This window comes from Saimiri boliviensis, chromosome 11 (genome assembly GCF_048565385.1).
Source record: "Saimiri boliviensis isolate mSaiBol1 chromosome 11, mSaiBol1.pri, whole genome shotgun sequence".
NCBI lineage: Eukaryota > Metazoa > Chordata > Mammalia > Primates > Cebidae > Saimiri > Saimiri boliviensis.
The window spans coordinates 103,205,999-103,227,936 of record NC_133459.1 but is presented as its reverse complement, the minus strand read 5'-3'; the positions used below and the strand labels follow the sequence as shown (position 1 = coordinate 103,227,936).

The window sequence follows — 21,938 nt, the reverse complement described above, 5'->3', positions numbered from 1 at the left end:
CATTCAGCACTTCTGCATACATTTTGTTGCAACTAGCATCAGAGGCCAATTGAATACAGGTTGTTGAATCTTGATAGAAAGAGTTCCTTTATCCTCAACATCACTTGTCCTCAAAACTGTGAGCATGACATGAGCTATTTTTATTGCCTTTCCTTCTATCTAATACTTGCAAACATGATAATTCCCAAGGGAATACAGGTGTCTGAGCCTTGGTAGACTCCAGGGATGGCGTGCCTTGTAGATTTTTTTTTAATTTTAACATTGTGATGTGAAATATAAAGTTTTCCTGGGCACTTTTCTTGATGTTTAACTTTGATAGGCGTTTTCTAATTCCTCTGCTTCTTGTCAATTTATTTAGCTTCCCCAACAAGAGTCTAAGGACAACCATGTGGAAAGCGGCTTTCCATCTCATCCTGGCTTCACTACATGGGAGGACAGGTTTCTTCTGTGTGTGCAGGAAGTTCCTAGGGCGAGTGAGTTCATCGAGGGTCATGCTTACATGTGCCATGAAGACAATGGACACGCATGTTCACAGGGCTATTTCCTTGTTGGTGAGTGCATGAAATCAGTGCACTCTGCAGCTGTCTGTATCCTGCATCTGGAATCTGTGACTACCTTTACCTACATTGTGTTCTTTCTGAGATCTTTTCCATATTTTACCAACCATTACCCACTCCTGATTATTCAGTGTTACCTGAGGGGAGCTGATTCCTGCACCTTCTCGACCTCCTCATCTGTAACATCTTTATCTTCATCTTTATCACGTTCTACAAATACAGAAGCATCTATTCAGATATTTCCCACTTCACCCACTGGAAGCACAGTCAGCCCTATGTGCACTGAGACATGAACATCCATGTATGGGTCTGCATTGTGCTGAAAACTCTCCTGTTTATCTCTAAAGAATGCCCTGGCATGTTCTGATCCATGAGGGAATGTGTTTGTGAACTGGAGGGTCACAATCAAGATGTGGCCAAATATTGAAAAGACTTCTTGCTCCCCACATTACTGGAGGCTTGTCCAGCCTCTCTCTAAGCTTCAGCAGCTGTCTCCCCAATCCTGCCACTGTTCTGATGCCCTGGCACAGGCTCTGTGTCCTCTCACAGCTTGCATTACAACCTGTATGTTTCTCTTAGGACAGGACAAACTTGTCCCACAATACTCCATACATCGGGGACTTCATGGGTCCTCCAAGTGACTTCCACTGTGCTATCCAGGGACACTCTCTCCATGGGGAGTGCTCCAGTCTAGACCACTTCCTACTACCAATGCCCCCACATCAAGTGCCTTCTCCAACATCACACAGCAAGGGGCATTATCTCATTGTGAAATATAGTCATACATATTTGTGAAATAATGTCTGTCACTGAATCCTGGGACACTTTCCCAAGCCTTGCAGCCTCTCTCTCTGTCAAACACTCTACTGGGGCATGAAGTAGTGAAATCCTGTATAGTAGGAAAGGCCCTTAGGACTATGGGACTCATGGATTCCCTGGTACTGGGAATTTCAAGCACAAATATGTCAAAGATTTTAAAAGTCATATCTGAATATAATTGTATAAATATGAGGCCTAAGGCCCTGAAGTCATCATAGAAATATGACCAGATACTAATAAAGTTTGAAATAAATTAGAAACAGTAGGATGAAGAACTAACAGATAGTGTTTTCTCTGTGCCAAGAATTGTTCTAGGAGATTTAGAAGAAACACGTCATGTAATTCATTGCAGCAATTTACAGAGGTAGGTATTATAATAGTACCCAATGAACAAATGAGGAAACTGAGTCACAGAGAAGATAGACCACATGGATGGAGCCCAGGAGACCGGCCCAGGCCCCCTGCTCTGCACACGGCACTGCTACCTTCTCAGTGTCTTACGTGTTGTCTTTCTTCCTCTTTAGAAAAAGAGCCTGTGCCTCAGGAAGCAGGACTTTCCTCTCCCCAGGGTTCTCCCGGCTCTTCATGCTGTTACTTATGGATGCCACTGTTACTATTGGGAGCAGTCTCCTCTTTAAGCTCCTTAGAGCAGGTACTCTGTACTGTTGCCACGATTCTCCGGCATTCCCTGAACAGAGGTTTGCCTATTGGGCCTCAAAGAAGCTTAAACGGAATCGCAGTTTGTTAGTTCCGGGCCTTTAGACCAACAGACTAGATGTTATTTGTCTGCAGGATCTTCTAGGGTAGAGAGAACGTTCTCATAAACATGATTGAGCACCTTGCAGAGAAGAGCAAGTGGTTCTGCGCCTGTGTCAGAGGTCAGTAAGCAGGATTTCAACTCTAGTCCCACCTCACATCAGACCACTAACATGGAAAAGTAGCTAAATACGTAGTACCTCTGTTTCCCATCTTTAACACAATGAAGTTAAAATACCCGTTTCTGTTTTTCTAGAACTAAGGAAAGGAAGAAATTAATTTTGATGAAGAGACTCTTCAGTATCTCTGAGAGAAGAGAGGGGCTGATTCATCACTTTCGTGATGGTGAATCTGTAGAGCTTACCATATTTCTTGAGTTGCTTGGCCAGAGAGTCGGCAGTAGCTTGACTTATAAGAAATTTCTCTTTAACGTCTTCCAACTGCAGTTGGCTCTCTTCCTGGACGATTTCTACCATTTCCATCTCTGCCCTGTCATGGGACAAAGGTGTGGCAGTTACCACCATGCTGATGTTTGTGGCAGGAGAGTTCAAACAGGGACTGGGGAGAAGAAACCCAAGCACATGATGGATCAAAAACTGGTGAAATCAACTATGTTTAGTCAGGACTGAGGGATGACAACAGCTGGAATTGTTGACTTACGGCTGCGAAGAACTTAACCAACACCCCACGGCAGTTTAGAATCCTTAACAGCAAAAACAGCCTTTAGGATGCCTGAGCATCCTAAACAGTCAGTCGGGAGGTGACTCTGACTAAGACTAAATGGGTGGTCATCACACACCATTTTGAGTGTATTAAATGCTGCTGGGTGGTTCATTTTCCTTTAGTGAATTTTGGATATGCAAATTTCAACTCAACAAGTAGTTGTTTTAAGAAGAGAAAGCAAAGCTCAAGAAACAACTGCAACCCATAACTTGCTAAGATTACTGTTCTGTTTTATGAGTGTTTTTGTGAAATGTGCCTGCCATGGAAATGCCTGCCCTTGTCCTGGCACAGCTTAGCTCCTGCTTCTCCCAGTAGAACTGCTGCACTTCAGAGGTCACAGCCCTGCCCACCTGCCTGTCCCCACGGCGTCTGCTCACCTGAGCTCCTCAGTTTGCCTGAGCTTCACTGCCAGCATCTCCTCTGTGAACTGTATTTCATGCCTCAGCGCAGAGACTATGATGTCTTTGTCCTCTTCACATTCTGAGAAGAGACAGTCATGCCTGCCTCAGTGGAAGGCTGGACATGCTGGTGTGGTCACTGCCTGCAGGGCAGGTGGCCGGGTCTATCCCAAGGAAAAAAGCATCCCCAGTACTAGATTGCCATGAGGGATTTTTAAATTTTTTATTATCAACCTCCCAACTTGCTGGCATCTGACACTCTCCAACTTAGAGATGGGGAAAAAGAAACTCATTGACACATCAAGTAACTGGACAGGATGATTCACCTGGGATGAGGCAGAGTCTGAAGTCACAGCCCCCGAGGTCTGCCTCTGAATCCTGGGACACTTTCCCAAGCCTTGCAACCTCTCCTGTCAAACACTCTACTGGGGCATGAAGTAGTGAAATCCTGTATAGTAGGAAAGGCCCTTAGGACTATGGGACTCATGGATTCCCTGGTACTGGGAATTTCAAGCACAAATATGTCAAAGATTTTAAAAGTCATATCTGAATATAATTGCATAAATGTGAGGGCTAAGGCCCTGAGGTCAACATAGAATTATGACCAAATACTAATAAAGTTTGAATTAAGCTAGAAACAGTAGGATGAAGAACTAATAGGTAGAGTTTTCTCTGTGCCATGAATTGTTCTAGATTTAGAAGAAACACGTCATGTAATTCATTGCAGCAATTTACAGAGATAGGTATTATTACAATACCCAATGTATCGATGAGGAAACTGAGGCACAGAGAAGATAGGCCACTTGGACGGAGCCCAGAGACTGGCCCAGGCCCCCTGCTCTGCACACGACACTGTTACCTCCCCAGTGTCTTACGTGTTGTCTTTCTTTTCCTTTAGAAAAAGAGGTTGTGCCCCAGGAAGCAGGACTTCCCTCTCCCCAGGGTACTCCCGGCTCTTCATGCTGTCACTTATGAATGACACCGTTACTCTTGGGAGCAGTCTCCTCTTTAAGCTCCTTAGAGCAGGTACTCTGTACTGTTGCCACGTTTCTCCGGGGTTCCCTGAACAGAGGTTTGCCTATTGGGCCTCAAAGAAGCTTAAACGGAATGGCAGTTTGTTAGTTCCAGGCCTTTAGACCAACAGACTAGATGTTATTTGTCTGCAGGATCTTCTAGGGTACAGAGAGCGTTCTCATAAACATGATTGAGCATCTTGCTGAGAAAAGTAAGTGGTTCTGCGCCTGTGTCAGAGGTCAGTAAGCAGGATTTTAACTGTAGTCCCACCTCACATTGGACTGCTAATGTGGAAAAGTGGCTAAATACGTAGTGCCTCTGTTTTCCATCCTTAACACAATGAAGTTAAAATACCTGTTTCTGTTTTCCTAGAACTAAGGAAAGGATGAAATTAATTTTCATGAAGGGACTGTTCAGTATCTCAGAGAAAAGACAGGTGCTGATTCATCAATTCCGTGATGGTGAATCTATAGAGCTTACCATATTTCTTCAGGTGCTTGGCCAGAGAGTCAGCCATAGCTTGACTTCTAAGAAATTTCTCCTTGATGTCTTTCAACTGCAGTTGGCTCTCTTCCTGGAGGATTTCTAGGAATTCCATCTCTGCCCTGTCATGGGACAAATGTATGGCAGTTACCACCATGCTGATGTTTGTGGCAGGAGAGTTCAAACAGGGACTGGGGAGAAGAAACCCAAGCACATGAGGAATCAAAAACTAGTGAAAGCAACTATGTGTAGTCAGGACTGAGGGATGACAACAGCTGGAATTGTTGACTTACGGTTGCGAAGAACTTAATCAACACCCCACGGCAGTTTAGAATCCTTAACAGCAAAAACAGCCTTTAGGATGCCTGAGCATCCTAAACAGTCAGTCAGGAGGTGACTCTGACTAAGACTAAATGGGTGGTGATCACACACCATTTTGAGTGTATTAAATGCTGCTGAGTGGTTCATTTTCTTTTAATGCATTTTGGATATGCAAATTTCAACTCAACAAGTAGTTGTTTTAAGAAGAGAAAACAAAGCTCAAGAAACAATTGCAACCCATAACTTGCTAAGATTACTGTTCTGTTTTACGAGTGTTTGTGTGAAATGTGCCTGCCATGGAAATGCCTGCCCTTGTCCTGGCCCAGCTTAGCTCCTGCTTCTCCCAGCTGAACTGCTGTACTTCAGAGATCACAGCCCTACCCACCTGCCTGTCTCCAAGACATCTGCTCACCTGAGTTTCTCAATTTGTCTGAGCTTCTCTGCCAGTTTCTCCTCTATGAACTGCACTTCATCCCTCAGCAGAGAGTCCATGATGTCTTTGTCCTCTTCACATTCTGAGAAGAGACAGTCATGCCTGCCTCAGTGGAAAGCTGGACATGTTGGTGTGGTCACTGCCTGCAGGGCATGTGGCCGTGTCTATCCCAAGGAAAAAAGCATCCCCAGTATCATATTGTAGTGAGGGACTTTTTCATGTTTTATTCTCAACCTCCCAACTTGCTGGCATCTGACACTCTCCAAATTAGAGATGGAGAAAAAGAAACTCAGTGGCACATCAAGTAACTGGACAGGATGATTCACCTGGGATGAGGCAGAGTCAGAAGTCACAGGCCCTGAAGTCTGTCTCTGAATCCTGGGACACTTTCCCAAGCCTTGCAGCCTCTCCTGTCAAACACTCTACTGGGGCATGAAGTAGTGATATCCTGTATAGTAGGAAAGGCCCTTAGGACTATGGGCCTGTTTAGACCAACAGACTATGGATTCCCTGGTACTGGGAATTTCAAGCACAAATATATCAAAGATTTTAAAAGTCATATCTGAATATAATTGTATAAATATTAGGTCTAAGACCCTAAAGTCATCATAGAAATATAACCAAATACTAATAAAGTTTGAAATAGGTTAGAAACAGTAGGATGAAGAACTAACAGATAGTGTTTTCTCTGTGCCAAGAATTGTTCTTGGAAATTTAGAAGAAGCAGGTCATATAATTCATTGCAGCAGTTTACAGAGGTAGGTATTATAATAGTACCCAATGAACAGATGAGGAAACTGAGGCACAGAGATGATAAGCCACTTGGATGGAGTTCAGGAGACTTGCCCAGGCTCCCTGCTCTGCACACAGCACGGATACCTCCCAGTGTCTTACGTGTTGTCTTTCTTCCTCTTTAGAAAAAGAGCCAGGGCATCCGTCTCCCCTGCGTTCTCCCGGCTCTTCATGCTGTTGCTTATGGATGCCACTCCTACTATTGGGAGCAGTCTCCTCTTTAAGCTCCTTAGTAGAAGTACTCTGTACTGTTGCCATGTTGCCCCCGGGGTTCCCTGAACAGAGGTTTGCCTATTGGGCCTCAAAGAAGCTTAAATGGAATGGCGGTTCATTAGTTCCAGGCCTTTAGACCAACAGACTAGATGTTATTTGTCTGCAGAATATTCTAAGGTACAGAGAGCGTTCTCATAAACATGATTGAGCATCTTGCTGAGAAGAGCATGTGGTCTGTGCCTGTGTCAGAGGTCAGTAAGCAGGATTTTAACTCTAGTCCCACCTCACATCAGACTGCTAGCATCGAAAAGTTTCTAAATACATTGTGCCCCTCTTTTCCATCCCTAACACAGTGAAGTTAAAATACCTGTTTCTGTTTTCCTAGAACTAAGGAAAGGAAGAAATTAATTTTGATGAAGAGACTGTTCAGTATCTCAGAGAGAAGACAGGTGCTGATTCATCACTTTCGTCATGGTGAATCTATAGAGCTTACCATGTTTATTCAGTTGCTTGGCCAGAGAGTCGGCAGTAGCTTGACTTATAAGAAATTTCTCCTTGACGTCTGCCAACTGCTGTTGGCTCTCTGCCAGCTGGGAGCGCAACTCCTGGTTGATTTCTAGGATTTTCATCTCTGTCCTGTAATGGGACAAAGGTGTGGCAGTTACCACCATGCTGATGTTTGTGGCAGGAGAGTTCAAACAGGGACTGGGGAGAAGAAACTCAAGCACATGATGGATCAAAAACTAGTGAAATCAACTAGGTTTCATCAGGACTGAGGGATGACAACAGCTGGAATTGTTGACTTACGGTTGTGAAGAACTTAATCAACATCCCCCGGCAGTTTAGAATCCTTAAGAGCAAAAACTGTCAGCCAGGAGGTGACTCTGACTGAGACTAAATGGGTGGTGATCACACACCATTTTGAGTGTATTAAATGCTGCTGGGTGGTTCATTTTCTTTTAATGAATTTTGGATTTGCAAATTTCAACTCAACAATTAGTTGTTTTAAGACGAGAAAAGAAAGCTCAAGAAACAACTGCAACCCATAACTTGCTAAGATTACTGTTCTGTTTTATGAGTGTTTTTGTGAAATGTGCCTGCCATGGAAATGCCTGCCCTTGTCCTGGCCCAGCTTAGCTCCTGCTTCTCCCAGCTGAACTGCTGTACTTCAGAGATCACAGCCCTGCCCACCTGACTGTCCCCACGGCGTCTGCTCACCTGAGCTCCTCCGCTTACCTGAGCTTCTCTGCCAGCTTCTCCTCTATGAACTGCACTTCATCCCTCAGCGCAGAGTGTATGATGTCTTTGTCCTCTTCACATTCTGAGAAGAGACAGTCATGCCTGCCTCAGTGGAAGGCTGGACATGCTGGTGTGGTCACTGCCTGCAGGGCAGGTGGCAGTGTCTATCCCAAGGACAAAAGCATCCCCAGTCCCAGATTGCAGTGAGGGATTTTTTCATCTTTTATTATCAACCTCCCATCTTGCTGGCATCTGACACTCTCCAAATTAGAGATGGAGAAAAAGAAACTCAGTGGCACATCAAGTAACTGGACAGGATAATTCACCTGGGATGAGTCAGAGTTAGAAGTCATAGCCCCCAAAGCCTGTCTCTGAATCCTGGGACACTTTCCCAAGCCTTGCAGTCTCTCCTGTCAAACACTCTACTGGGGCATGAAATAGTGATATCCTGTATAGTAGGAAAGGCCCTTAGGACTATGGGACTCATGGATTCCCTGGTACTGGGAATTTCAAGCACAAATATGTCAAAGATTTTAAAAGTCATATCTGAATATAATTGCATAAATATGAGGTCTAAGGCCCTGAGGTCATCATAGAAATATGACCAAATACTAATAAGGTTTGAATTAAGGTAGAAAGAGTAGGATGAAGAATTAATAGATAGTGTTTACTCTGTTCCAAGAGTTGTTCTAGGAGATTGAGAAGAAACATGTCATGTAATTCATTGCAGCAAGTTACAAAGGTAGGTATTACTATAGTATCCAATGAACAGATGATGAAACTGAGGCACAGAGAAGATAGGCCACTTGGATCAAGCCCAGGAGACTGGCCCAGGCCCCCTCCTCTACACACAGGACAGCTGCCTCCTTAGCGTCTTACGTGCCATCTTCCTTCCTCTTCAGAAAAACAGCCTGTGTCCCAGGAAGCAGGACTTCCCTCTCTCCAGGGTACTCCCGGCTCTTCATGCTGTTACTTACGGATGCCACCATTACTATTGGGAGCAGTCTCCTCTTTAAGCTCCTTAGAGCAGGTACTCTGTGCTGTTGCCACCTTTCTCTGGGGTTCCCTGAAGAGAGGTTTGCCTATTGGGCCTAAAGGAAGCTTAAACGGAATGGCAGTTGGTTAGTTCCGGGCCTTTAGACCAACAGACTAGATGTTATTTGTCTGCAGGATCTTCTAGGGTACAGAGAGCGTTCTCGTAAACATGATTGAGCATCTTGCTGAGAAGAGCAAGTGGTTCCTTGCCTGTGTCAGAGGTCAGTAAGCAGGATTTTAACTCTAGTCCCACCTCACATCGGACTGCTAATGTGGAAGAGTGGCTAAATACGTAGTGCCTCTGTTTCCCATTCTTAACACAATGAAGTTAAAATACCCATTTCTGTTTTCTTAGAACTAAGGAAATGATGAAATTAATTTTGATGAAGAGACTGTTCAGTATCTCAGAGAGAAGACAGGTGCTGATTCATCTCTTTTGTGATGGTGAATCTATAGAACTTACCATATTTCTTCAGTTGCTTGGCCAGTGAGTAGGCAGTAGCTTGACTTGTAAGAAATTTCTCCTTGAGGTCTTCAAACTGCTGTTGGCTCTCTGCCAGCTGGGAGCACAATTTCTGGTTGGTTTCTAGTATATTCATCTCTGTCCTGTCATGGGACAAATGTGTGGCATTTAGAACCTTGCTGAAATTTGTGGCAGGAGAGTTCAAACAGGGACTGGGGAGAAGAAACCCAAGTACATGATGGATCAAAAACTAGTGAAATCAACTAGGTTTCGTCAGGACTGAGGGATGACAACAGCTGGAATTGTTAACTTACAGTTGAGAAGTACTTGATCCACACAACACAGTCGTTGGGGGTCCTTAACCGTAAAAACAGGGTTTATGAGTCCTGAGCTCAGAGCCAAAGGTACTGCTCGTAGCTCTGCCTCTGACAAGAGTGAGGGAGGTCAGAGCCAGCATGCCAGGTAACCATCTGCTGTTGCAATAACAGAATTCAAAGGTGGGGGTGTCATGGACTCTCAGGAGCCCTGCATTCCAATTGCCCAGGCTGTGCTGAAACCCAAGGCCCCCGGTCTCACCTGCGAGTCACTGATGGGGACCATTTCCTCGGCAGTCTCTCAGTATTTGTGCACCTTTTTGACAGTGCTGCAGACTCACCTCTTTCTCAGTACATCTAAGCATATTCCTTGTTGTTCATCTTGTGTGTATAAAATCATCAAGGTAGAGATAGTTTCCCACGAAGTTACGTTTTCTTAGTGGTAGTCAGGAATTCACCCCACCTGCTCTAGTTCAAAGAGATCTTAAGGCTTTTCCACAAATAAATGATATCAAAATTTTAGACTGTCATGGTACCTTCTGGGTTCTGCATTTTCTTCTATATCTACTGAAAAGTTAATCAATAATTTATTTTTAAAAATATCTTCTCCCCTGGCTCAGTATTCTCCTCAATGTAACCCATTATTATGTTGATTTTTTTTCTCTGACTGAGGTAGCATCTTGGTTTTTCATTACACTTAAGACCATTTCACATCCTTATGCACAAAACTCTTCCTCTATCTGTGGGTTGATTTGTTTCCTTAATGTCACTGAACACTCGTTTCATACTTGTCACTTACCAATATCATTGTGTCCCATGAGAGCTCTTTTCAAGGTATCAAGTGATCAAAATCATTTGTGTATATCCCCTGAAAACATGTGTGAACATATATTTTGGGAAGTCTTGTAAACATGATTCTATTTTTTTGTTTTCATTTAATGTTCCCATGTATTGAAAGGAACAGGGCCATGAACACTTCTTACGGAGTATTGTTGGAGATATACATAGATAGATAGATAGATAGATAGATAGATAGATAGATAGATAGTTACTACAACACCATTGATATGTTGTTGCCTTCCACTAACAGAACCTGGCAAGATCCTGGTCATGGTCGGGGTGGTTGATGATCCTCAGTGTTCCTGTGCAGTAGAAGATTAGTTGGATGACAGGGACCTCTTCACTTTCTCAGCTTTCTTTCTTATCTAGATTGTGAGGCTAGCACTTGGAAGATGGTCCCGTACCCGGGTCTCCTAAGTTTGGCTGCCGGGCTTGCGTGAGTTGAAGGTGGGATGAGTGTAACATAGGCTACCCAGCATTCAGGTAGAAGTGAAGGAAGGACTGGGTCAATCCCATTTGAAAACGTGCCTCTCAGCAGCCTGCACCATCCTCCAGCTACACTGTGTAATGACAGTGCTTTGAGATGTATCACAGGCTGTAAATACATTATTTTCTGGTGTCTGGAAGACCTGACATTCTGTGTCAGAATGAAAATCTCTCAAGTTTCTTCATTTTGCAGATGATGAAACTGCAAGTTCACAAAGTTATGTGATTTACTTGAGGTTAAACAGTGATGAGTTTTGAGCACTGCAAATAAAGCAATCACAATGATTATTCAGAAATTGTTCAGAGAATCTGTATATTTCAGTAAAGATTCACATGATTATTCCATAATTATTCACTGACCAATTTGTACTAGGCATTTTTTTCAAAAGTGTACACATATTTGGATATCATATTTTCATCATAATCCTTAAGGCATTGTTATCATCTGTAAGAAACAAGTAAAAACCTAAAGACGGATAGCCTATGAGGAGAAGTGCCAGATATAGGTGAGGGGGAGGAAGGCAGCAAATCACACTGCCACGTGCGTACCTATCCAACAATCTTGCCTGTTTGTCATATGTACCTCAAAACCTAAAATGCAACTGAAAAAAAGAAGAGGGATAACCAAATCATTTATTTGACCATAGTTCCATTTTTTTGTTTCTGTGGTTCCGGTTGAAGGACCACAATGAGTCATGAGAAGAATATTCATTCTTGTATCATTTTCCAAGACCTATGTGTTCCCTCCTAGAGTATTGGGACCAAAATTCAGAAGTGTGTGCACCTTGCTTTAACAGCGCAGGAAATAGCCTCTAGCACCTGGAATTTCCCTGGAAATTTGGAATATACAATAGAAGTATGAGACTTGGATCTGCCCTTGACTGTATTTAATTCACTCTTCTATTGAGTAGCAATGATTCTCGTTAAGACTTCTGCCTTTTTATAATAATGATAGATATTTTATGAAGAAGATTTTATTCTTAGCTCTATTTAGAAAGAATAAACATCAGCTATAGTTTAAGTTTTATGTCCTGGACTTAATAATTTTCTGATTTCTATTTTGAGATTAAATTCTTATGTAAATAGGAGAATACTTGTTATTATTTATAAGAGCAAATGAGTTACTGGTTTCAGTTTCTGAAGTGGAAGCACAAACTTTTCTTTTTAATCTTCGATCATCCCCATCAGCGCGGCTCACTGTCTCTCACTGTGACCTGGCCGTGCCCCTCCACTTACCCTTGTCCTGCTGAAGCATCTCCACACACTGTCCAATTCCATCAGTGATTCACGCTCCTCCCAAAGCTCCCTGAAATGGGTCCAGGTCTCAGGATGTCAGACACATTCCAGATACAAAAGCAACCCATACCGCAGAGTGAGCAGCTGGGTTCCCACCTTTCTGAGCTTGGCTGTGATGTCCTAGGACAGGAAGGAATGCTTTCCCTTTTTAGGGGATTTATTCCTCACATCTCAGTGCCTCTGATCTAGTGAACACAGCTTCCTGAATGTGAAAAAACTTGCTAAATGTTTGGTTTCTTGTTATGTGGCTGGTTAGAGTTATAAGACTTTTTTACTTACCCAGGTCTGCTGAAGTTTGAATTCTTGGCAGTATGATTTTTTTTTTCTTGTAAGGTGAGCAGTTTGCAGAAGGTTGGTCCTGTTGCTGTGCCAAAAAAGGTAAACTTTATTTCTACTCAAAGCAAGCTTGAATTTGAAACTAGGGCTTCCACTCTTTCAATACTGGACTGCCATGCCCACAGGCATGTGTCCAGAAGGACTCCTGTGTCTGCTGTACTCAGGCTAAGGTTCAGGAGAGCCCAGAAAGCCAGATCTCCCTCATTTCCACGTTCCCCCAACAGTTTCTCCTCAGCTGTAGTGACTGCATTGAAAATATTCTTGCTCTGCTTTTGTGTTTTGGTTTGGAATGATGTGATGCAGCTCAATGGTTACTAACCCCAAGTTGATCAGAGTAAGAAACACCTGGGAAGGTCAGTGATAATACAAGTTTATTGTCCTCCTTGCAGGGATTCTGATTCAGTGAGCTCAGGCGGGGCCCGGAAGGTGTTTGTTAACGTGACTCAGATGTGCAGTCAGTTTGGGGACCCTCTGATACCACAGTTTATGGGATGACTCTTTCTGTTTTGTTGGTGACAAAACCAAGGCACAGAGGGTCTGTAACTTGCCCAACTTCCCTTTGCTGTAAGTACTGGAGCCAGATCTCAGGTACAGTCCCTCTCCCACAAACCTCTTCCCACATTTTCCAACTCAGTTGTGTGGGCTTTTTCCAAGTAGATGTTTCTCTCCCCTGTATCTCAATTCTGCCAAAAAAAAAAAAAAAAACCCAAAAAACAAAAGTTCAGCATTTAATTTACTTCCTCACAACATGCTGGCAGCATCCTATTCTAACCACTTACTATTACCGTGAGATGCCTCTTTTTGAGACAGGGTATTTTTCTGTCACCCAGGCTGAAGTGCAGTGGTGATTAGAGCTCACTGCAACCTCAAACTCCTGGGCTCAAGTGATCCTCCTCTCTGAACATCCCAGGTAGCTGGAACTCTAGGCACACATCACCATTTCTGATAACTTTTTTATTTTTTGTAAAGATAAGGTCTTGCTATTTAGCTCAGGCTAGTCTAGAACTTCCGGCTTCAAGCAATCCTCCTACCTAGGCATCCAAAAGGGCTGGGATTACAGAAGAAAGCCACTAAATGTGGTTCTAAAATGCTTTTTAAAAAATAATAATAAAAATAAAAATACAGCATATGGAATGTGGAAAGACACCTCACTTTATTACTGTTATATTTTCACTTCTAAAGCATAATCTTCTAAGGTATAGTTCATATAGAAAAAAATCCACCATTTTTAAGCATACCATTCAGCATCTTTTACTGTATTCCAAAGGTTTTGCAAGCATCACCACTACCGAATTGCAGAATACTTTTTTTTTTTTTTGAGATGTAGTTTCGCTCTTGTTACCCAGCCTGGAATGCAATGGCCCGATATCAGCTCACCGCAACCTCTGCCTCCTGGGTTCAGGCAATTCTTTTGCCTCAGCCTCCTGAGTAGCTGGGATTACAGGCATGTGCCACCATGCCCAGCTAATTTTTTGTATTTTTAGTAGAGACGGGGTTTCACCATTTTGACCAGGATGGTCTCTATCTCTTGACCTCGTGATCCACCCGCCTCGGCCTCCCAAAGTGCTGGAATTACAGGCATTAGCCACTGCACCTGGCCTCCAGAATACTTTTTTAATGCCAAAATGCATGCCTGTACTTTCTGACAGTTACTCTCCAATTTCACCGTTTTTGCAGTCCCTGTCAGCCACTAATCTACCTTCTCTCTCTCTCTCTGGATATACTTGTACTGGACATTTCCTGTATATGGCATAATGCAACGTGGCCTTTTGCATCTGCATCTCTTACGTATCACAAAGTTCTCAAGGTTCATCTTTGTTGTACCATGCATTGGTACTTCACTTCTTTTTATGGCCAAATGATATTCCATTTTATAGTTGCACCACATGTTGTTTATCTGCTTATCAAAGGATGGCTGTTTGGGACGTTTCCACTTTTTCACTATTATGAATAATGCTGCTGTGAACATTTATGCACATGTTTTTGAGTGAACATTTGTTTTTAATTTTCTTGCTGATATAACTAGGAGTGCAATTGCTGCCTCATATGTGACTTTATGTTTCACTTTTTGAGGAACTAACAGACCGTTTTCCAATCTCAGTGACTATACCAATTTACATTCCCACTACTAATCTATGGGAATTCTGTTTTCTCCATAACTTTCCAAACATATGTTTTGTTTTGTTTTGTTTTGTAAAGTACTGGTGAGTCTGATGTGATATCTTGTTTTGACGTAAGTTTACATTTTCCTAATGATGAAAAACATTGAACACCTTTGCATGTGCTTTTTGGCCATTTGTATGTATCCTTTACAGAAATGTCTATTCAAATCTTGTCTCCCATTTTTAAATTGAATAATTGGGCTTTTTTGCTCAGTTATATGAATTCTTTATATACTCTAGATACTAGACCCTTGTCAGGCATATGATTTGCAAATAGTTCTTCCATTCTGTGAATTATCTTTTAACTTCCTTGGCAGAGTCCTTGGAAGCATGAAATATTTTATTTATGAAGTCCATTTATCTGTTTTGGCGTTGCCTGTGCCTACTTAAGAAATGTTTATCCAAGGTCACAAAGATTTGTAACTATGTTCTCTTTAAGACATCACTTTTGGAATGAGAACTTTCCTGGGTTTTAGTGGAGGGTTGACATTGCTCCTTCAGGACTCCTGTCCATTTCTGATACTTCTCCTGATTGGTATTTATATGCACTCCATCCCTCCATGGAGCATCTTATGGGCTGGAACAGAGCTCTGGGGACTGATATCCTTCCACTGACCTTGACGCTGGTGAGAGCCCTGATCATGTGATCCAGCTGGCCTTAGGCCAACTCACTTGAACATAATCCTCAGGACATCTAGAGTAGAAGTCAAGAGCCTCTCTGAGAATGCTTGGCAGCCCATGCTGTTCTAAAGCAGGAGCAGACTTCCTTAGTCTATTACAGAGGGAACTGCAAGGGTTGACTGGGTCATACATATGCAGAGTCAAACCCCTGCAGTACACTCTGTGTGGAATAGACTGCTTTCATCTCTGGTGTTAGAAAGCAGACTTGCTTTAGGGTTTGGGGAAGGTTGTTCTATATGAACTAGATCCTCTCTAATTATTCTTACTGTTATGTGCGACTTCTTCCAAGAAACAATGGAAGAATATTTATGTTAGAACTTTTTGTCTATACTTTGTCAACTGTTGTTTGTCTACAATTTTAAAGTAGATAAAGGAGAGTTCAATGTAAATATATTATTAATACTTAATTATGCTTGATGTCCACTGCCATAAGATCATGTTTAATTGTGTATACAACCTATTACTTAGGTATTGTCCTGCTGCTGATAAGAAAACAGACTCAGAAAGATTATGGAATTTCCCTAGGTCACAAATCCAGTGATGAGTAAGAATTACAAAGCAGTTTCTTTTGACCTTCAAAGCCTGCCTTCTACAATTAGCTCAAACTCAATGATAGTACTTTTGCTAGACTATATCTCAGAGTGTGATTCTAGACTGATTTTCCAAGAAAACATTGTGTCATTTTAGTAGTATTTCAAACTTTTAAATTTCAAAGTCTTTTTAAAAATTATGCCTTATTGTGGTTGTCCTATTCCATTGTTTTCTTTTTTTTCTCAACAGACTCCTATTATTTATCCACTCAATATTTGTTATCTATCCTCTGTCAATTTTTATTTCTTTGAGTTTTTGTCACCTGTCTTTCTGGTTTTTGCTAATAGCTCTTCACTAAGGTATAATTTGCATGGTGTAAACTACAAAAAAACTTATGGGTTCAGCTTAATGAATCTTAATATAATTATACATTGTATCATAATACCCATATCAAGTTAGAGAACATTTTCCTCTATGCCAAAATGTTCTGACGTATTCCTTATCAGTCATACTCATCCCCCGAATAAGGAATATATTCTAAATTTTGTCACTTTCTTAGGCCCTTTGTGTTGCTATAAAGGAATACCGGAGACTCAGTTATTTATAAGGAAAAGAGGCATATTTCCATCATAGTGCTGCAGGCTGCACAAGAGGCATGGCACCAACAACTGCTCCTAATGAGGGCCCGAGGCTGCTTCTCCTTGTGACAGAAGATGAAAGGCAACCAGTGTGCACAAAGATCGTATGGTGAGAGAGGAGGCAAAAGAGAGAGAGAGGAACAGTGCAAGACTCTTTTGAACAACCAGCTCTTGCAGGAACTAAAAGAGTGAGAATTCACTGACTACCTTCTCCTAGGGTGGGGATGAATCTGTTCATGGGGGATCCACTCCCATGATCCAACACCTCCCATTAAGCCTGACCTCCAACCCTGGGGATCAAATTTGAACATGAGATTAGAGGGGACAAATATGTAAACTATGGAAGCCACGACAGATTAAGTTTACTTATTTTTGTGCTTCATAACAATGAAATCATCCAGTGTCTTCTGTTCTGACTTCCCTCACTTAGGTGGCTATATATGCTACTGATTTGTTTGTGTTTTTCTCTCATTTCATTTTGTTTGGACTGGTAATATCCTATTTATTGTATAATTATCACACAATTTGATATCCATTTTTCTGATGGTAGACAGGTTTACTTGTTGGCTATTACATATAAGCAACTATGAATATTCTTGTGCAATTCTTCCTGTGAAGATACATACTCATTTCTCCTGGGTATCTATAGCTAGAGAAGGAATTGCTCAGTAAAAGGCTGAAAACAGACACAGAGTTTTGCAAAAAGGTTGTATTATTTTACATTTCTATGAAAAATGTAGGCTATTTCCAGTTGCTCTACATTGCCACATACTCAATATTATCAGTCTTTTAAGTTTTAGCCATTCTACAAGTTGTGTAGTGATATCATCTATTTTGGTTTCACATGCCTATTGGTCATTTAGATATCTCCTTATGTAAATCGGAAAATTTTCAAAGTTTTCCGATTATTGATATACTGGGTTGTTTGTCATTTTCCTTATGATCTATTGGAGTTGTTCATATATTTTGAAGAATTCCATTTTTTCATATACATGTATGTGAAGCACTGAGGTTGAGAGCCTCTCTGACAATGCTTGGCAGCCCATGCTGTTCTAAGGCTACAGTGGACTTCATCCGTCCATGCCAGACAGACGAAACCATAGGGTTTGGACTCAGTCAAGATTATATACATACATTTGCAGTATAATTTATAATTATGTAATATATATATGCAGCATGCACATATATTGCAAATAATGATTCTTGTTCTCTGGATAGTTTTTGCTTTGTTAAACACTAACCTATAATAAGCAGAAGCTTTCTAAAAATGAAGTACAATCTAATTAATTTCTTATTAAGGTGAGTGCTACAATATCTAGTCTAGGAAGTAATTTCCTATGTCATGTTTGTGAAAATAATTTCAATTTTTCTTTACGATGTTTCTTATTTTAATGTTCACATTTTAAATTAATTTCAATATATGGTAGATATATTTTTACTATTAACTTTTTAAAATAGAAAATATTTTTTCACTCAAGAAATTTCTATTGAAAAGTCTTTCACATCCCCAATGAAGGGCATTGGTATCTTTGTTTTAAAACTGTATATATGTTGCATATTGTTAACATAACTTTACATTTGTGGGCACATTGTTTGAATCTGTATTCTTTTATTTTGATAGATTTATGCATATTTACATCTGTACCACAGGTTTAATTTTTAATTATTTTTTCTGCAACCTCTGCCCCTGGTTCAAACAATTCTCCTGCCTCAGCCTCCAGAGTAGCTGGGACTATAGGCATGTGCCACCTTGCCCAGCTAATTTTTGTATTTTTAGTAGAGATGAGGTTTCACCATGTTGACCAGGCTGGTCTGGATCCCTTGACTTCATGATTTGCCTACCTCGACCCCCTCAATGTACTGGGATTATAGGCGTGAACCATCATGCCTGGCCTTAGTTTTTAAATTATTGTAACTCTAAAATGAGTTTTGAAATCTAGCAGAGTAAGTCCTCCTTCTATTTCAAGACCAACTTGCTTATTCTAGATTATTTGATTTTCAAATACATTTTGAAATTAGCTTTTAAATTTATTTAAAAGCCCCAATTAAAAACATTAATCAGAATTATATTGATTTGATATCCTTACAAAATTGAGTCTTCCAATCCATGAACATAATATATATTTCGCTATTTAGTCTTCTTTAAGTTCTCTCACCAACAGCTTTTAGGGGCTTTGTACCTGCTGCATTATATGTATTCAAGTATTGCATGTGTCATCTGTGATTTAAAAAGTTTTCAAGTTTACCAAATGCCTTTTCTGCATATGTCAAGGTAATCATACAGTCTTTCTCTTTTGTACTGATAATATGGAGAATTATTTGAGGTTTTCTGAAAATATAAAAAGATTTATGGAATCAAGCTATGACAGTTTTTAAATATTTTATACTGTTTTTACAACTATACTGAGATATAACTTACATGCAAATTTGCACATAATTAAACTTTTTAAATACATCTGTAATCAAGATAGTGGATATAGGCTGGGCACAGTGGCTCATGCCTGTAATCTCAACACTTTGGGAGGCCAAGGCAGGCGGATTACTTGATCTCAGGAGTTGAAGACAAGCATGGGAAGCATGGTGAAACCACATCTTTTCAAAAAACCAGAAAATTAGTCAGGCATGGCACAATGTGCCTATAGTCCCAGCTGCTTAGGAGGATGAGATGGGAGGATGGTTTGAGCCCAGGAGACAGAGGTTGCATTTAGCTGAGATTGTGCCTCTGCCCTCCAGTCTGGGTGATAGAACCAGACCTTGTCTAAGAAAAAAGAAATAGACAGTGGATATATCTACCACTTCCAAAGTGCCCTTGTGTTCCTAGTAATTCCTCCCTTACCTTTCTTACCCCAACTCAGCCAGCCACTGATGGGTGTAATGTCATAATAGATTAATTTAGATTTTCTAAAGTTTTCTGTAAATAGAATCATACACTATGTATGCATTTTTGGTTTACACATTTAGGTATTTTGGTTTATTTTTTCATTCAGAATAATGTTTTCAGATGTAGCCATGATGTCTGGTGTATTAATAGATCACTCTGCTCTACTGCTGAGTAATATAATATTCCATGTGATGGATATATCACAATTTATTTTATTCATTCACCTGTTTATGCATTTGGATGGCTTCTGGTTTTAAAATTAAAGCTTTATCAATAAATTTGTATGAACATAGCCTTTCCTTTCATTCAGGTGAGATACCAGCATCATATGGTAGGTGCAGGTTTACTATTTTAAGAGGCTGCCAAACTGTATAATAATGTACTTGTAAAATCTCACATTTTCATCAGCAGTACATGAAATTTTAGTTCCTGTACATCTTTGCCAATACTTGGAATGGTGGTTCTTTTAACTTGAGTCATTTTACTTGGTATGTAGTGGCTTACGTTTGTATTTACCTAATGACTAATGATGTTGAATATCTTGTCATATTGTTATGTGTCTTCCATGTATCTTTTTTGCCAAAGTGTCTTTACAAATCTTTTATTCATTTGAAAATTTGATTGTCTGTCTCTTTATTAATGAACTTTGAGAGTTCCTTTAGTGTTGTAGACAGAGGTCCTTTATGCGATATGTAATTTCCAAATATTTTCTCCCTAAGTGTGACTTGTCTTTTCATTCTCTTACCAATGCCTTTTAACAAGCAATTTTTTATAAATGTTGAAATTCAATTTATTGTTTTGTTCTTTTACCAGTTCTTAGGGAAAGTGCTTCCAGCTGTTGCCCATTCAGTATGATGTTGACTGAAGGTTAATCATAGATAACTCATGATTTTTAGGTATGTTTCTTTGGTGCCTGGTTTGTTTGGAGTTTCGCTATGAAGGGATGTTGAATTATATCAAGTCTTTTCTGCATCTATTGAGATAATCATGTTGTTTTGGTTTTAGTTCTCTTTATATAATAAATCACATAACTATGTTTTACCTTTTGAATCTGGTAACTCTCCATGTCTGCCCACTTTGTGGGAGATGGCCCTTGGTTCAGCAAACCAGAAGGATTCCATGTTAGAGCCACAGAGACGCCACTGAAAGCCCTGGACCCCGGGGGTGAGCAGTGTCCCTGGGTGTAGGCTAAGAGCTCTCAGCAGTGAGGCTCCAGACACTCAGGAGGATGGTAAGGGTCAATCTCCTGGTGAGTGGCTAGGTCTCTGGAACTTTCACCTAGGTCTAAATGGGCATATAGGTAGCTTTTCTTTGAACAGGCCTTAGCCAGGTGACCCAGGTGCCAACTCCATTCTAGGTAACTCATTGAGGACCATAGGACTGCACCAATACTAATGCTGATACTAATACTCTTTGTTTTCTTTAAGTGTGCTTTTACTTCCCGATAGGCTGGCTTTAGTGGCAGAAATCTCATAAGAAGCAAAGATCACATGGAAAGGAGGGAAAGGCAACAACAGAGTCGGGGAGCCTAGGGGTGCACTACCCTTTAGCTCTGAACATTCAGCTAGTTCTAAGTGGAGAAGCTGGGTGTTTCCCTTTGAATCTGCCCTGGCCTGGCCTCCCTGCTGCCCCCAGCTCCTGAAACATGGGGATCCTCATACACTTGTCGCCCCTCCCCAAAGGGACACAAGAAAGCAGCATGGTCCTTCCCCTTGGAACTCCCTTGCAGAGGAGCAGGGTACCTGGAAAATTCAAGTTCCTGGCAGACTGGGGGCCAGTTGTTAGCCAGGGACCAAAAGTACTGATGGTTCCTTACTTTACCTAAGCTTAGCCTAAGGCCCGTGCTGCCCTGGCCTCAGGATTTGCCTGTGGAGGCTTCACCCTACGGCTGGAGCCATCTCACTTGGTCTCCTCAAAAACAGGTCCTGAACACATAGAAATTCAGTAGTGCTTCTCCTGCTGGTGTAAAACATTCCCTCAGCTTCTCAGACGGTGGCAACACCTTCCAGTGTTGACCTGCATCCTGTGTGTGTGAAAGGAAGAGGAGGTGCCAGGGCAGAGGGGAAGGGGGAGCAGGGAGAGGAAGGAGGGGTGGTGCCACAAAGGCTGGAGGACAGAATGAGGAGGAGGGAGGTGTAGGGAGGCGGGATAGGGAGGACCTGCAGAGGAAGAGGACCTGAGCCTGAATACCAAGGAATCTGTACTCAGCCCCAGGCGGGTAACCCAGTCTCTCTGGAACTCTGCTAACCTCATCCTGGACACACACACACACACACACACACACACACACACACACACACAAGGTCTCTGATCCTCCAGCCTCCTTTCTTCCTGTAAGAAAAGCCTCTGACCCTCCTTCCCATTCCTCATTCTGGAGATTCTTTCCTTTGCCACTGGGTCTTCCAGGGCTGGTTCAGGTTCCTCACCTGCAGCCAAACACTTGCCTGTAGTTCTGGAGAGTCCAGAGCGGTGAAAGCTTTCAGGAAAAGGAAGTGTGGGCCATGTGAGGTCATAGGGTCACCCTGTA

At 41.6% G+C, this 21,938-nt stretch overlaps 1 protein-coding gene across 1 annotated transcript in view; it reads right to left on the bottom strand.

The window, feature by feature from the left end:
* The window catches only part of LOC104652280 (NBPF family member NBPF4), a 36,981-nt gene that overhangs the window by 10,237 nt on the left and 4,806 nt on the right, over positions 1-21,938 (bottom strand). Inside the window, exons 2-10 of the mRNA XM_074381317.1 lie at positions 9,561-13,201; positions 9,247-9,389; positions 7,746-7,830; positions 7,003-7,145; positions 5,484-5,586; positions 4,748-4,872; positions 3,233-3,335; positions 2,497-2,621; positions 695-767 (exon numbers count right to left, since the gene is read on the bottom strand). Of these exons, the coding sequence (XP_074237418.1) occupies positions 695-767; positions 2,497-2,621; positions 3,233-3,335; positions 4,748-4,872; positions 5,484-5,586; positions 7,003-7,145; positions 7,746-7,830; positions 9,247-9,382 (893 nt within the window). The 5' untranslated portion in view covers positions 9,383-9,389; positions 9,561-13,201. The remainder of the gene's footprint in view (positions 1-694; positions 768-2,496; positions 2,622-3,232; positions 3,336-4,747; positions 4,873-5,483; positions 5,587-7,002; positions 7,146-7,745; positions 7,831-9,246; positions 9,390-9,560; positions 13,202-21,938) is intronic.